Raw genomic sequence first — 15637 nt, 5'->3', positions numbered from 1 at the left:
GTTGTTTGTCGCTTTTATATATCGTGCAAAAATATCTGCCTGTCGAAACAGGCACCATTATTTCCGTTCGATGCTGGGGCCTGAATTTTCCAAGGTCGCCATTCGAGATTACCTGGTGCCTGATTGCGTGATACCCAGAATTTGGAGCAACGATCTCACCTGTACGAATTGTACGCAATACTCCGCTCACCTGTACGAATTGTACGAAATACTCCGCTCACCTGTACGAATTGTACGAAATACTCCGCTCACCTGTACGAATTGTACGAAATACTCAGCTCTACTCCGCGGAAATAACGTCTTGCGAGAGATTAGCAGGCAAGCCAATGCCGCGGACAATGAAGCTGCCTAGGATGATGCAAAATATGGGAGAAATGACACCTAACATATGGAAATGCAGTATGTTGTATATTACAAAGACAAGAGCAATTCGGGGACCAAAACAAAAATATCCAAAAATAAAAAGATCGCCGCGCTCTCAGCTCGTGCTCAGTCGGGTCGACCGCCGCCGGCCAATGTTCGCTGCGGGTGTCTCTTTGGCAGCAGGTTTTGCGGCCGGTTTCGCTGCCGCCTTCTTGGCCGGCGCGGGCTCCGTCTTTGCCTTCTTGCCGGCAGCACCATTTTTTTGTGTGGATTTCAAGGACGGCTTCTCACCTTCGTCGTCAGCCTTGCCCTCGTCGTCCGCATCTTCCTTGACTGCGCCTCGCTTACGCTTCTGGCCCGCCCCCTTGCTCTCGGCGGTAGGCGCCTTCTTGACGGGTTCCTTCTTCGTAGTCGCAACCGCATTTTTGGCAGCTTGCGGCTTCACAGCAGCCGCCTTCTTTGGCTTCTCGTCCTTGATCACCACGGGCTCTTCTTTGATCCCTGGCGCCACGTTGCCGCTCTTCTTCTGCAGTCCGGGCGCAAAGCAGCTGGTACGTCCGCCGACAGTCAGGAACGCGAGCTTCTCACCGTTGGGCAGCCGGGCCACCGAGTCCTTGCCGCCCTTGCCCCACCGGTGCTGGAACAGCCAACCGGCCGGGAACTTGTCCGAGTCGCCCAGCAGATCAACGGCCGTGCTGCAGACATAGCGGATCGACTTGTAGAGCGTCTTCATCTGTGCATCGCTAAACTCGTCGCAGTACTGCTCCGGGTGCAGCCGTGCGTTGAACAGGACCTCGTCGCCCACCCAGTTGCCGATGCCGCTGATAAACGCCTGGTCGAGGAGCAGGGCCTTGATGGGCACGTGGCGCTTTCGCAACGTCGACAGGAAATAGTCCTCCGTAAACGTCGTGTCGGCGTCCACGACGGGATCGGGGCCGTTTTCGACGAGCGGCGAGTGCTTGCGGATGGCGGCACCGGGGCAGTCCACGAGACGCACGCGGCCAAAGCGGCGCGGGTCTGTAAAAGCCACCTCGACCTTGGGGCTCGAGTCGGTCTCCAGCTGGAACTTCCAGTACTTGGGCGGCCATGCGTCGGCGTCGCCCGGCTTGAGCTTGTTGTAGTAGTTTGTGTAGCCCGTGCGCATGCCGCGGATGTGCAGCCAGCCCGTCATGCCAAAGTGCATCACCAGATGTGGCGCGCTGTCCAGGACGAGCCAAAAGTACTTGCCCTGGCTGCCTGTCCCGACTACTTTCTTGCCTTGGAGAGCATTGGCCACGGCATCGCCCGTCGTGCCCACCTTGCCAAACACGCTGGCGTCGTCGATGCCTCTGGCCGTCTTGATGCGCTTTCCGACCAGATGGGTCTTGAGGAAGTGCACAATGCGCGCGGCTATGAAGTTAGTCGCCATGTTCCATCGTGGTCTTGCTGCTTGATTTCGTTCCATTTCATCGGTCTGAATGACGAGGCTTACCTTCTGCGATCTCGGGCATAGTGGGCAGTGTTCGTCTCAAAAGCAGTATGGTCAGGCGGTGGTCGAATTTCGAAATGATATGAACCGCGTATTTGGGGCAAGGAAGAAAGACTGGAGGGACGAAATGTCACACAAAAAAGGAGAGCAGCAAGAAATGACAGCCTGGGAGATTTTGCTCTGGATGTTATGCCGTGTGCCGTACCTGCCCCCTGAGCGAGCTTCGACACGCCAGCCACCTCCGTGCCGCTGCCTAACGCTCCTTCCTTGGCAAAGGGGAAGCGAAACCAACACGCAGTCCCGTGACCAGTTTAATTAAGCTCACGTGCAGGGCCCCTTGCCGTTCGCAAAGACTGGTCGCTCTTTCTTCCAGTGCTCACCGCCCTCGACCCAGTTCCCCACTCTTTCTGCCCACGACAAAAGCTCCAGCTCTGAAATTTTTTAACGCTTTTCTTCCTCCTCTCCTCTCTTTCGACTTCACCGTTCTGCAGCTTACGATGGTACGGTCGCGCTGCAGCCAGCCACAACACCTCGCTTACGAGTACACCAACAAACGGTAAGTTTCGAGTATTGGCTTCTACGACACGCACTGCTTCCACCGTCTCCTGATGACACTCAACAAACCGCATACAAACTAGAGTCTTTGACCTTTAGGAATGAAACTGCTTTTGTCACGTCAGTCTGAAAGAACGATTGCGGAAGCAGCTGCTTTGCATTGCTGATCCAGTTTTTGTTGACTGTAGCCGGAGACTGATTGCTAACTTGCCAAGAATAGGATGCGGTGGTCACGATAGATGTCGTCGGTTGGTGTTTGTCGATGTCGACGTGTTTGGGCCGAAGACGGAGAATGTACTACGCGTAGTCGAGTCGTCTCTCTCCTCGTCCCTCTCTTCGCAAATGGTACGACCAGTCTCTGTGTTTTCGTCTCGTCCTGCACTTTATGATGATCTTCTTTTTGCTTCGGCAAGTTGGAATTACCGACTGAGTAGCCTCCTGGCTCCTGAAGATAACAATTGGCTGTTTCTGATTGTGCATTCACCATGCTTCTTGTGCCTTGCTTTCCACGTGTCGAGAGAACTCCTATTTCTGACAACGGAAATAGTCAATGAACGAAAAGGTACGAACACAGCGTTCCGCCAGGTCCTCCCCCGTCCGCCCGCAGCATCCTCCTTTATGATGAAACGGCACTGGGCTCCGACTCAAGTATGAGCAAGACATGCCACTTTTGCGACAGGCCTAGAAAACCTCGTCCACTGAATTAAATCCCATTGCAAAATGGGCGCGTGATGCCGCGGCGGGGAAGGATTCGAAGGCAACCGACAGGCCTGAACAACGACTAACGTCTTGTCAGCCAACGGAGATATGAACACACTGTAGAGACTGTCTTGTTGCAGAGCAACGACAAGGTAAGCTTCACAGCATCGGCAGAGCGCCACTGCACTGCACTGCATACTTGATCCCCCTCCAATATGATGATTTTTTTAGATGACGAGTCTTATCCGCGTTAGCGATGCAGACAACATAAAATATAATTCCATTCATGCATTCCTGATCTTGGATCCTCTCAATTCTATCGACTTTTCTGTCCCATGATGGTCATAAGCTAATACATCACAGTGTCGTTTGTTATTGCGACAACATGGCTGCCAGTTCCTTGACAACTTTTGATATGGTATGTGCATTGTTCTCCGTCTACGCAATAATGCCCTTGAAACCCATCACAGCAGCCCTGCCTCCCAATGATGATCTGACTTTACCAAATGACAAGCATATGTCAGAGCCTAACGGCACAGATGAGAATTGTCCTGTCTGAGTTGGCTATTGCTGTTTCCCGTGACCGGCTCGATACATTTTTGTGTTGCAAAGTGTTCTAACAGTCGCAGTGTCTTGACCTCATTGGCAACATTACTACTGATTCAGCCGCCACTTCGCTGTGTACGTGAAAAGTCCCTTTTACTGGCGCTTTGCCTTTTTGTCTCTTTGTCTCAACGACATTCCCCCCTGCTTTGATGATGATCATAAATATATATCACGACGGTCTACATAGCTATATGCCTTGATGATAATTGCCTGTGACAAGGCACGATTCCTGATACAAAGCACAGTTTTTCTCTTTTAGTGGCAAACGATCTGGAGAAGGGCTTTTGCTAACGACATCTCCAGATTTCTTTCAGGTTCGCAATCCAGCAATATAAGCAATTCGGTCAAGGTAAGTCTAGTTATCGTAGGCGTATTCGCAAGATCAAATATGATGTTTTGGGGATCAGATATCTTTTTGGATACTTTTGAATATAAATTTATTTTGGCATATGATTTGCGATTTCTTTTTCAATACTTGATTGATGGACGGTGGTGACGATGTAACGCTGGTGCTATAATCACATTTTACGTATCCTCTGTCTTACGTCGACGCTCAAGACTAACGTTTTAAAGGATCACGTTCAACTCTTACGTTTCACGACACAACCACTTAGCAACACCCGTTGCTTGCTTCCACAACAGCTTGGTGGCGCTTGAAACGAGGACTGTTGTCACCATTTGACGTACTGCCGAGGCGGGACCGCGCCATGCCGCGAGCAGCTAGTGCAAGGCTTAATTGGCCAGCTGCCTGCAGCAGACGACAGGGGTTTGACGAACCTACGATGTTCGGGGATCTAGAATCCTTTTCTCCTTTTTGTTCTCGTGCTCATTTTTTGTTCGTTGCATTGTTGTGGTTTTTATCAGTCGCTCTATATTCCTCTCTTGGGCGCTTTTTGCCTAGGACGGATATTACTTTCGATCTGCCGACTCGCCCTCTACGATACACGCAAATTCACTTAGACGCCGAGCCGCCAAGCTCCAACCATGTCGAACAATGGCCCCTCGGCCACCGACATCATCACTTACATTGGCGTGCCGCTCGCCGTGCTGGGCGTGCTGCCCATCATGTACAACACGTTTATCACGCTCGTCAACGCGTCCAAGATCAAGCGCATGCTCCGCCACAGCCGCCTGACGGCGCTCACCCGCAGCGACGTCGTGAACCGCGTTATTGAGATTGAACTGCCACGCTACGCCGTCACGCCGTGGGACCGGTTCCAGCACCGCCAAGAGTACTGGACGCTGTCGCGCAACCCCAGCTCGATCCCTGGTGGCTCTTGGACGACGTTCAACTGGAAGACGAATGCCATCGGCTTCAAAACCCAGCGCGTCGAGTACGCCGACCAGCTCCGCCAGCCGCAGGTCGACATCGCCTTTGACGAGCTCATCTCGTACCTGCTGGACCTGGGCGCCGTGCCTGACCCGCACGGCTGGCGCCTGCTGCGGTCGACGGGTCTGTGGACGCCTGTGGGCTGTGCGCTCATGAAGTCGCCCGACGGCCACCACAACGCGCTGGCTGTTGCGACGCTCGACGACTCCGACGGCAACTTGTCACTGAGTGTCTCTTGGGAGCCCACATGGACCTGCCGCAGCTTTTCAGACCTGCCACCATACTGGGTCAGCCTGCCGGCGCCGCCACCCGAGTACAAGGAAGAGGAGAAGCCTGCGGAAGACAACAAGGAGACAGTACCGGCCGATGATGCGGCAGGTGCCGGCGGCGCTGCGTCGTCGGCCGCGTCCTCGCGCCCTACCACGGCCAACAACGCCAAGGATACAAAGGCAAGCCAACGCAACTCGGTCGACTCGGCAACGCGCGAGGGGTATGCCGCGGCAACAACGCCCATCACCTGCCAAGTCTCTGTGGACGGCATCATTACGGCGCTGACGGAGGAGAAGCGGCGTGCCGGCGGCGTTGCCAGGAACAACACGATGGGCGGCAGCACCAGCTTCCCTCTGACAAGCACAGTCAACCTCGACAGCCTGTACATTGAGCATATCCGTGTGCGTCCCGGCGTGAGCGACGGCGTGTGGTTTGCGAGCGCGGCGACCGCGTACGGCACCAGCAGCCAGACGATTCTGTGGAACTACCGCATCCCCGACGACATCTTGGCGTTTGCGCGCCGCGAGACGGTGCCCTGTGGCGTGCTCGTGCTGCTCGGCGCGGCCAACGAGAGCGAGACGCCCGAGTGGGCCACCCAGCACAGCTCGGACCACATGCACAGACACAACCGGTTTGTGCAGCGGATGAACGAGGCGCGCTTTGCCGAGCAGGCCGAGCAGCGTCTGCCGCCGCACCAGCGCGAGGCAGCGGCGCGCGACCGCCGGGCGCGCGAGAACATGCAGCGCATCGACGACATGCGGGCGGACATGGAGCGGAATCGGGAGCGGCGCGAGCAGCTGGAGATGGAGGCCCTGCACAGCGCCAAGTGGGACACGCGGTTGGTCGCAGAGCATGCGCTGCGTTGGCTGCTGCGGGAGAAGAAGCAGCGCGCCGGCGAGACCGCCGATCCGCAGCAGCCGGCACACGCGGACATGAAGGAAATGGCCGGCCACGTCCTGCATCGCATGGTGCGCGACGGCGAGTTTGCGGGTAAGTTGTGCCGCATGCTGGACCAGTGGAAGTCGTGGGCCGATCTGGGGGGCATGAAGAAGGCGGATCTGCAGGCGCTGCGCGCGGACATGGAGACGTTTGTGTATGCGGCGCTGCTCGTCTCCCTGATCAAGGACTCGACGAGCGCCCTCGACGGCACGCTGTCTGTCGACCTCCAAGAGTGCATGCGCATGTGGCGCAAGGTGCGGTTAGGCTGAGTGGTGTCTGCCGTCCCTTGCCTTCCTTTCCTTTTGGTTATACATTTCTTTGCATGGCCGTACGTTTGTATTTTGGCATAGATAGCGGTTGGCTGCCAGTTATTTTCTTTCATTTTTTTTTTTTTTGATAAAAATATTCAATATCCGTCAAAGCACCAGAACAAAACCCACAACCTGCCAGGTCTCTTGTCAAACGCCCTGAACACCCAAACGAACGCTTTTTAACGCTGTCGCAACCCACAGATACCAGTCGCCGTGTCATAACAACCGGTCCTACGCCCGTCCGTCCAAGCCGCCCTATACTTTGTAGAAGCAGAACGCCACGTAGAAGCCCGCTGCTTCCATCTCCTCCTTGCTGACCAGCAGCTCGCCCGTGTTCCGGTCGCGCACACCCATTCGCTCGCTCAGCGGGCCCAGTGTGCGGTCGTCCTTCTCGGCCTCCCAGACTTCGGGGAACGTCTTGTGGTACTGCAGCTCGAGGTTGTAGTCCTCGGCCAGCGCGCGGAACGCGTGCCACGGCACGACGTACTCGGGCACCTCTTCGACGGCCTCGTTGAGGAAGAAGTTGTACTTCCAGCCAAACGGCGGCCGGAATACGCCGTCGGCGGGTGTGTCGCCGGGGAAGCGAACGCGGTAGATGCTGTTGCCCCACTCGGCCGTCTGCTCGGACGCCGCGGGCGCCTCGGGCTTGATCTCGCCGTCCTCGCCCGGTTCGCCGCTCTGGCCTTCCTTGGCCGCCGCCGGCGGTGCCGCGGCGGCGGCTGCAGCGGCTGCCTCGTCGGCCTTCTTCTTCTCGGCCTGCTTGATGTGGAAACGCTCGACCTGGTCGCCCAGCACATCCGAGTTGGGGATGCAGCCAAGGAAGCGGCCGCCCTTCTTCAGGGCCGACGCCACGTTCTTGAGCATGGTGCGTGCCTTCTGCTCCGTCTCGAACGCGTAGTGCATGCAGAACATCATGCTGACAACGTCAAAGCCGCGCCGCGACAGCGGGTTCTGGTCGAAGCCCACGTCCTGAATAATGTTGATGTCGCCAATGCTCTCGCCGAAGCAGTCCTTAACCACGAACCGCGCATCGAACACGCGCGCCGGACCGCGGTGATGGTACCCGCCGCGTCCACCGCGCCCGCCACCGCCGCCGCCCCGTGTCGTCATCTCGCGGTACCGGTCACGCGCCTGGTCGATGCTGACGTTGGCCGGGTCCAGCCCCACGTACAGCTGCACCTTTTGCGGCGCCTGGTGCCACTTGCCGAGATCGCCGCCTTTGCCGCAGCCAATGTCGAGCACCAGCAGCTCGTGCTGGCCGGCGCCGCCGATGCCGTGGAGCGTGCGCTCCTCAAAGTCCTCGTCGGGCGCAAACTTTTGAATGATGCAGCTCTTGACCCAGTTGTTCATGGACCGCAGGCCCCGAATTGTGCTGGCCGTCTTGCGCCACTCGCGCCCGCGTTCGGGGACGGCGTTGTAATGCGACCGCACAACGTCGTCAATCACGGCACGCTGCTGCCGCCGCTCCAGCTCTTCCTTGTTGTGGCGTTCGCGCTCGAGGGCGCGTTGGCGGATGGCTTCGCGCTCGGCATCGGTGATGCGAGCCCGCTGGCCCGGCCGTTTGGGCTTGCGCGGCAGGTCGGCGCCGCCACCACCACTACCAGCGCCAGCGCCAGCGCCAGCGCCTGCGCCCGCGCCACCGCCAGCACCCAATCCTGACGCGCCCGGAGACCTTGAGCGGGCACGTCTCTTGGCCGGCTCGAGGGCCCGTGCGTCAAACGGCTGTGGAAGTTCGTCGTTGGCTCGGCGGGCGTCGTCGTTGTAATCACGGTCGCGGTAGTCTCTGCTTTCTCTGCTGCCGCGCCTGTCGCGCTCTTCCTCGTCGCGTCGCGAAGCATACGACTGCAGCCCGCGCTTTGGTTGATGGTCGTCCCGGCGGTCGTCCCGGCGGTCGTCCCAGTGGTCGTTCCGGCGATCATCTCTGTAGTCTCGACGGTCACGCTGGTCAGGCGAGTGCGAGCGGCGGCGCTCGTTCGGAGCATCACGGTGTCGCTCGGTGTTCCCCTGGCTATGCCGCGAGTCAGATTCGGTGTTGTCGGCCATGTCGAGTGGCCGTGGAAAGGGCGTGGAGGCGAGGGAAGAAAGGAGGAGAAAAGCAAAGAAAAAAGAAAAATGAAAAAAAGAAAAGGCAAGACGAAAGTGACGCTCTTCAAGCCCAAACACCCGTCATGCGCTTTCTGTGGTCCCGAATATCGATGTAAAGGACGGCGGATGGGTGTCTAACAGTGACAAAGTAACGGTTTTGCTTCTAGATCTATATGCAGCTATTGTGTGTCTTAATATTCTTCACCAGATGTTGTGTTATTCAGAGATGATGTCGTTTTGCAGAGCAGCTGCTGAGTGTGGTCGCTCTTGCGCTACGCGGCTGAATTGGTGGAGCTGGCTGCTGACATAAGTAGCGTTGCTCGGCAAGCGATTTCGCCTGTGTGCTTGGAAAGTGCGAGTCGGCCGCCTGCCCTGCCTGGGGCGCCCTGGAACGCGTGCCTTGTCTGCCGCCTAGCGGCCACACCTGCCCCAATTCCCACCAGCCGCCCACTCTGTCCCCTCCAAAAAGCTTCAATCGAGTTGGAGCTGCATATCTACACACACACCACACTGCACCACGCCACAACCAGCCTCTGACGTGCATTGCATTCGGCGACGACTCCCAGCGCATCAGCCATCGACCATTGCATCTCCCTGGGCGTTGCCATCGCCCGTTTCCTCTCTGAGCGAGCACGGCCGAGCTGCTTTTTCCACTGGACAAACGACATCGTCTCCGGCGTCACCACTTCTACATCAACCGTCCCTCTCGCTGCCATCATGGGCTCGGACCCGCAATACACAAAGTGGCCGCTGCTGCCGCTGGCCCAGCAGGTCTTTGCCCTGACCAACCCCTATGCCGGCCGCACCGCCCAGCAGGCCGCCGTCAAGGCCGTCCAGGAGGCCATTGGCGAACACAAGATGGCACCGCTCTACCGGTACCTCGCACACCCCGTCGAGGGCGTTCTGAACGGCGTTGGCGACCTCTCCTCCTCCTCTGCGACCGCTTCCTCTGCCAAGACAAACTCCTCTTCCTCCTCCGCCGCCGCCGCCACCACCGCCCCGCATATCCCGCCCGGCAGACCGCTGAGCCGCAAGTCGAGCGCCGTCGGCATGATTGCCAACAAGAACCCCACGGCCACGGCCGCGCTCGCCTGGGACGAGTCCCTGTACCAGACGCTGCAGAAGGACAACGAGACGGAGCTGGCGGGCCTGCAGACCGAGGAGGACGAGGCCGTCGAGCAGGCCGGCGACACCGAGATCCAGGCGGTGCGCGGCAAGCGCGCCGAGTTTTGGGCGCGCGTCGGCGACAAGGACAAGGCCCTGGCCGCGTACGAGGCCGTCTTTGAGAACACGGGCATCCTGGGCGCCAAGATCGACGTCGTGTTGGCCATGGTGCGCGTCGGCCTGTTCTTTGGCGACAAGTTTTTGGTCAAGCGCCTGCTGGAGCGCGCCACCGCGCTCGTCGACGCCGGCGGCGACTGGGACCGCCGCAACCGCCTCAAGGCCTACGAGGGCCTGTCGCTGCTGACGGTGCGCTCCTACAGCGTGGCCGCGCCGTTGCTGCTCGACAGCCTGTCGACGTTTACGAGCTACGAGCTGTGCACCTACAGCCAGCTCGTCGTCTACGCCGTGCTGGCCGGCTCCGTCAGTCTCAAGCGCGTCGACTTCAAGGCCAAGGTCGTCGACGCCCCCGAAATCAAGGCCATCCTGGGCGACGGCGAGGACAAGCTGCTGGCGCTGTCGGGTGTCATCTCGGCCGGCCCAGGCGCGGACGCGGATGCGGAAGCGGATGCCACGGCGGCCGCGTCGTCAGGCGCTGCATCAGGCGCAGCAGGGCCCTCCAAGGGCGTGGTCAACCTGACGACGCTGGGCACGGGCCTCGAGCAGCCCGAGGCCGAGGTCGCGGTCGACTTCTCGCCGCTGGCGCAGCTGGTGGCCAGTCTGTACACGGGCCGCTACAAGCAGTTCTTCCAGGCCCTGGCGCAGGTCGAGGAGCAGTTCCTCAACCAGGACCGCTACCTGCACGAGCACAAGAGCTGGTTCATCCGCGAGATGCGCCTGCGCGCCTACCAGCAGCTGCTGCAGTCGTACCGCGTGGTCGGGCTCGACAGCATGGCCCAGGACTTTGGCGTCACCGTCGACTTCCTCGACCGCGACCTGGCCAAGTTCATTGCCGCCGGCCGCATCCCCTGCACCATTGACCGCGTCTCGGGCAAAGGCGTCATCGAGACCAACCGGCCGGACGACAAGAACAAGCAGTACCAGGACGTTGTGCGGCAGGGCGACCAGCTGATTACCAAGCTGCAAAAATACGGCCAGGCCGTGCGCCTGCGCGGAAGCGAGCGGGCATAGTCAGGAACCTGCGTTGGCGAGGGCCGCAAGGATCGTGGGAAACGAGCCGCAGACGACCATGGTCGTCTGCAGCAGAGTCAAGGAGGGACAGGTGTTTGCTGTTTGGTTGGTAGGAGTCGTCACAGGACGAGTCTTGATTTTTTGACGCATTTTATAAACCATTAGTAAAATACGACACATTCAAACACATCACGTACAACACACAGTACTGTTGAGAAACCATTGAATATTCCATTCGTTATATGTCTAAGCAGATCTCTCAAATATACTCCGATCCAAGTATCATAACCAAAGAGTGAGTAGCGATGCTGTTCTAGCAAAGACAAGTTCATTCTCCCCGGTGCCGGGAACAGAGAAGCATCCTTTATCTATAAGTGTCCATAAACTCCTTGTGGAACTTGATGATGCTGCCCACCCACTCGGTGCCGGGCGCCAGGAACGTCGTGCGGAAGTGCAGCGTGTTGGGCTTCTGGCCGAAACCGCTGCCCGCCACCACGCACACACCGGTTGCCTCGAGCATCTTGAGGCAGTAGAACTCGTCGGCCGTCCGGCCCTCTGCCGCCGCCGCCGCCGCCGCCTTCTCCGAGAGCTGGATCGTCGGGAACAGGTACATGCTGCCCTGCGGCTCGCCGCACTCGACGCCCTCCATCTGGTCAAAGGCCTTGTGCAGCGCCACCGCACGCTCGCGCAGGCCGTTGTAGATGCCGTTGTACTCCTTGTCGTACAGCTCGTAGCTCGGCTCGCCCGGCTTGGGCGGGTTGACCATCAGCTCGACCAGGCACTGGCCGACCACGGGCGCGCACAGCATGATGCTGACAAACTTGTAGATCTCGGCCTGCACCTGCGGGTCGAAGCCCACGAGCTCAAAGTAGCCGCCGCGGTGGCCACACTCGCCGACCATGCCCTTGGACACCGAGTGCAGCGACGCCAGCTCAACGTTGTCGTACTTTCCGGGGTTCTTCTCCTGCATCCGGCGCAGCACGCCCTTGAACGAGTGGAACTTGCCCACGAACACGTTGGTCTGGTACACCTCGTCGGCAATGATCACGAGCCGCTCCGCGCGCGCCAACTCGATCACGGCCTCGACGTCCTCCTCCGACAGCGACGCGCCCGTGGGGTTGCCCGGGTTGATGACGACAATGGAGCGCACATCCACGTCGTTCTTGCGGGCCTCCTGCAGCGACGTGCGGACCGCGTCCATGTCCGTCGCCCAGTTGTGCGCCTCGTCCAGGTAGTACGGCACGCACTGGGCATTCAGCAGCGACAGCGACGCCGTGTACAGCGGGTATTGTGGAATGGGCACGAGCACGCCCGACGAGGGACCTGCACAGATCACGTGCAGCAGGGTGTTGACACCCGACGAGGCGCCCGCCGACATGTAGATGTCCGCCTGGTTCGCCGGGTAGCCGTCGCGGCGCTCCAGGAAGTCGGCAATGCTCTGGCGGATCGCGGGTGCGCCATTGCTTGCGCTGTACGCACCGACCGAGCCGACCTTTTCCAGCAGCCACTTGGCACGTGCAATGACGTCCGTCTTGTAGCCGAGCGAGTTGATCAGGACATCCTCATTCTCTAATAGAAGTGGGTTCTCGACCAGACTCAGGACCTGGCGGAAGAATGTGATGGGCTTCTGGTCGAGCTGCTGCGGGTTGCCAATGTTGGCGGAGACGATCTGGTTGAAGGGGAGGGAGGTGTCGTTCTTCGCGAGGCGCGCACGATACTCTTCCGAGCGCACGGCAAGCTCGCCTCGTACGGCGTACTTGGCGGCCTTGACATGGGGATTGATGTTGTCGTAATTTAAACGCCGCTGCGAGGAGGCCGACATGGTGACGGTGGGCGACGAGGAAAACAATCTAGTATGGAGAGACGTCGGCGAGACGGTTGAAGTCTGAGCAGGTATGGTGGCAAAAAGAAGCGGCGACGAGCAGTGAAAAGTGCGAGACGTGCGAGAAGAGCGCAGAGCGGGTGGGATGCGTAGCGTTTGTGGGCTGCGTTGCGTTGAAGAGAAAGTCGGCGACGGGACGGCAGCAAATACGGAGCCGTAGGAAAAAGACGGAAACGCGGTTGTGAGACCTGGAAGAGTCACAGCCGCTGGCGTGGTCGGCGGCGGGGAAGCTAGGCCTTCGGAAAGCTGCGCTGGAGCGGCAAAAGGCGAGAATTAGTGAGTTGGGCCGGTCGAAAGCGAAGGGGGAAGGATTGCCGAAACGGGTAAGAAACTAACACAGGCTAGAGGAGCGTGCTGTGCCGCGGGTGACGTGGGGGGTTAGAGTTGGTGAGTTGGGGAATGGGGTGAGAAAAGAGAAGAGCTGTTACCAGGAGGAGATGATACTGTGGGGATGAAGAGTGAGGATGATGGAAGAAAGGTTTCGTGATAGGATGTAAAGATATTTTGGAAAGAAGGGAGCAAAGGAAGGAAAGTAATATTTATACCAGGTGACAGGAAAGAGCTGACCGGAGAGGCGGATTTATGTAAGTAAGCCGCTGAGAGAGACCAGGGGAGGAACGATGCGGCATGATCATGTGAGGCAATTACAGGCGAGTTGAGGAAGGAAGGAGACAGAGGGTGGGTTTTGTCAAAGGTGCAGACAGGTAGACAGGAAGGATCATGCCGGTTGTTTACGGTGCTGTTCACGCCTGCCTTGCCATGTATCGTTCGACTTTCGACGGCGCATGAGATGGCATGGTCTTGCCATTTTGAGCAATTGCCAATTTGAGCAACTGGGACTGGACAACGACCTGCTCGCGCGGATCGCACCTCCTCGCCCTTTGGCCCTCTGTACTGCATTTACAAGTACTTGTTTGGGAAGGATTTTAAGGGCAACAGGAGAAAAGGGAAGGAGCGAGGCACTGATTCACTGGTTTGGTTTAACGAAAATGGGCATCGCCGCTCTCGCTTGACAGCTCCTTCTTTGAATGGCAATTATTCCCTTTCTTTCCACTTGGAGTCAGAGAGATAGAGCCGTCCTGTCTTGGGGAAGGCGCAAGTCAAAACACAAAGGGGGATCCGACACCGGCAACGACAGCCTATGGAAAGGACGCACGGCCGCGAAAGACGGTTGGATATATGCAGGAGGCCAAGAAGTGAGAGAAATATACGCCCGTATGGGTGAGGGAAGAGAAGGGATATGCCACCAATATGACGCATAGGACACTCTGGAATAGGCAATTGTAGGCTGAGCCGAGCGTTGGAGTCTTGGGGTTAAACGATGCCATGCGATTCGAAAGAGGAAAGACCCAAGCAAACAAAAACACACACAAAAACTCACCTGACGAGAAACAGGCCAGAAGTGGGTCAACTTCCTCAGTCGACTGTGGGGTGGATAATGCTGTTCCTGCCCTGGCAGCAATCATCCGACTCATTGACGTGCCTGCCTTCACTCGCTGCGTCCGCACGGCTGCGGTCTGGGCAGAGCCCAGCGCGCCAGGCGCCCTGTAAATGGCAGAGAGCATGGCGAAGTGGCGACAATGGGCGACGCTGTTGGGGGAGAAGGTGCGGTGGGCAGCCAGCGGAAGGAGCGGAAGACGAAATATTCACGATGTTTCTATTTTACTCCCCTCCTTTTAGGAGAGGAAGGAGTGACCGGCAGGCGTCACTATATATAATAATCCAGTGACCACACGCTGACCGCCTCGAGATAGCACAGACGCTGACGGTGAAATAAACGGAGAATATATTTATAGGGAGCATATACCGATAGAATGCGAAAAAGAGGGGAGATGCTGTGTGTACGGAGTAGAACGGATCTCCGCTTCCCGCTCTATTGGACTCAATTGGGCCAAAAAGGGGTAACTGGAGGAAGGGGTCTGGCAAGCGAAGAAAGGACCAAGAGGCAGAGAAGCGGAGACGGGCAGAATTTGAGACAGGACGATGCCCGACTCGTCAGTGGTGGACGGAACATTACAGCGCCATAAGCCAGTAAGTTCTGGTCCCTGAAAATGGGCGACACAGCGGCAGCGCCAAAACTATGACCAAAAGTTGAGCTAAACGGCAGGCACCCGATAAGATAAGAACTGGGCCGTGATTTTTCCAGCGCCCAACATAGGAACTCTCTGATTGGCGGGTGTTGCTCTCTGACCCACTTTTACCTTTCGACGTCGTTCAAAGGTTTTGGCGCAAAAGCGTTTTCGTGAATGGCTTCCCTTGGGCCGCCGTCCGATCCATTCAACAGCACATATCCGAATCCCGCGCGACCTACCAACCCGCAAATATGGCAAAGAAGGGTACGGGCCAATCTTGCAATGGATTTTACCCCTTGATTCTACCGCGCAGCCAATGCTAACGGTCCCGCAGCAAAGTCACGCGTCATTTCAGTGCGCGTCCTGTCGATGGCCATGACCGGCTTCTTCTACACCTTCACCCGGCCACGCACATCAACACCGCTCAGCTTCCTCAAATACGACCCTATCGGTACGTTTCTGTCCGTCTTCTTGGGCGAGGACAGCGCCAGTGCTAACCGTTGCCTCTCCAGTCCGCAGAAAGGTCCTCTTCCTTGAAAAGAAGCGGAGTGGTAAATAGACGACGAGCGACCAACATCGGCACGGAAAAGACACATACAAACGGAAATGTTGTCGAGACAAACGAACGGGGTGGGAGAACGACCTGTGCGCCGTTTCGTCTGTTCCGCTTGCCCCTCGACAGCACCTTGTACAAAACGCATAAACGCATCCTTGCATTTCTCATCTGGCGTTTGGGGGGGATTGGGAACCTTATAAACACACCTT

General features: G+C 57.9%; 5 protein-coding genes across 5 annotated transcripts; 3 read left to right on the top strand and 2 right to left on the bottom strand.

Moving 5' to 3' along the window:
• Window positions 1-478: 478 nt before the first annotated feature.
• On the bottom strand, window positions 479-1853 carry SPSK_05286 (formamidopyrimidine-DNA glucosyllase; the record flags this gene model as incomplete). The annotated part of the gene is made up of 2 exons (XM_016732036.1): window positions 479-1752; window positions 1835-1853. 2 exons carry the CDS (start codon window positions 1851-1853, stop codon window positions 479-481), a joined length of 1293 nt encoding a protein of 430 aa, XP_016583608.1.
• A 2822-nt stretch (window positions 1854-4675) lies between these two features.
• On the top strand, window positions 4676-8200 carry SPSK_04860 (uncharacterized protein; the record flags this gene model as incomplete). Its single annotated transcript, XM_016731622.1, has 3 exons — window positions 4676-6489; window positions 6681-6780; window positions 6863-8200. The coding sequence occupies 3 exons, from the start codon at window positions 4676-4678 to the stop codon at window positions 8198-8200; spliced, it is 3252 nt and encodes a 1083-aa protein (XP_016583607.1).
• Window positions 8201-9343: 1143 nt separating this feature from the next.
• SPSK_05214 (26S proteasome regulatory subunit N7) lies at window positions 9344-10918 on the top strand (the record flags this gene model as incomplete). Its single annotated transcript, XM_016731964.1, has 1 exon — window positions 9344-10918. The coding sequence occupies one exon, from the start codon at window positions 9344-9346 to the stop codon at window positions 10916-10918; it is 1575 nt and encodes a 524-aa protein (XP_016583606.1).
• Window positions 10919-11282: 364 nt separating this feature from the next.
• SPSK_05261 (alanine transaminase) lies at window positions 11283-12740 on the bottom strand (the record flags this gene model as incomplete). Its single annotated transcript, XM_016732011.1, has 1 exon — window positions 11283-12740. One exon carries the CDS (start codon window positions 12738-12740, stop codon window positions 11283-11285), a length of 1458 nt encoding a protein of 485 aa, XP_016583605.1.
• A 1386-nt stretch (window positions 12741-14126) lies between these two features.
• Window positions 14127-14351, top strand: SPSK_05766 (uncharacterized protein; the record flags this gene model as incomplete). Its single annotated transcript, XM_016732501.1, has 1 exon — window positions 14127-14351. One exon carries the CDS (start codon window positions 14127-14129, stop codon window positions 14349-14351), a length of 225 nt encoding a protein of 74 aa, XP_016583604.1.
• Window positions 14352-15637: the final 1286 nt, after the last annotated feature.

Source organism: Sporothrix schenckii (assembly GCF_000961545.1).
Source record: "Sporothrix schenckii 1099-18 chromosome Unknown Cont49, whole genome shotgun sequence".
In the NCBI taxonomy this organism is placed as follows: Eukaryota; Fungi; Ascomycota; class Sordariomycetes; order Ophiostomatales; family Ophiostomataceae; genus Sporothrix; species Sporothrix schenckii.
This window is presented reverse-complemented; position numbering and strand designations above follow the sequence as displayed.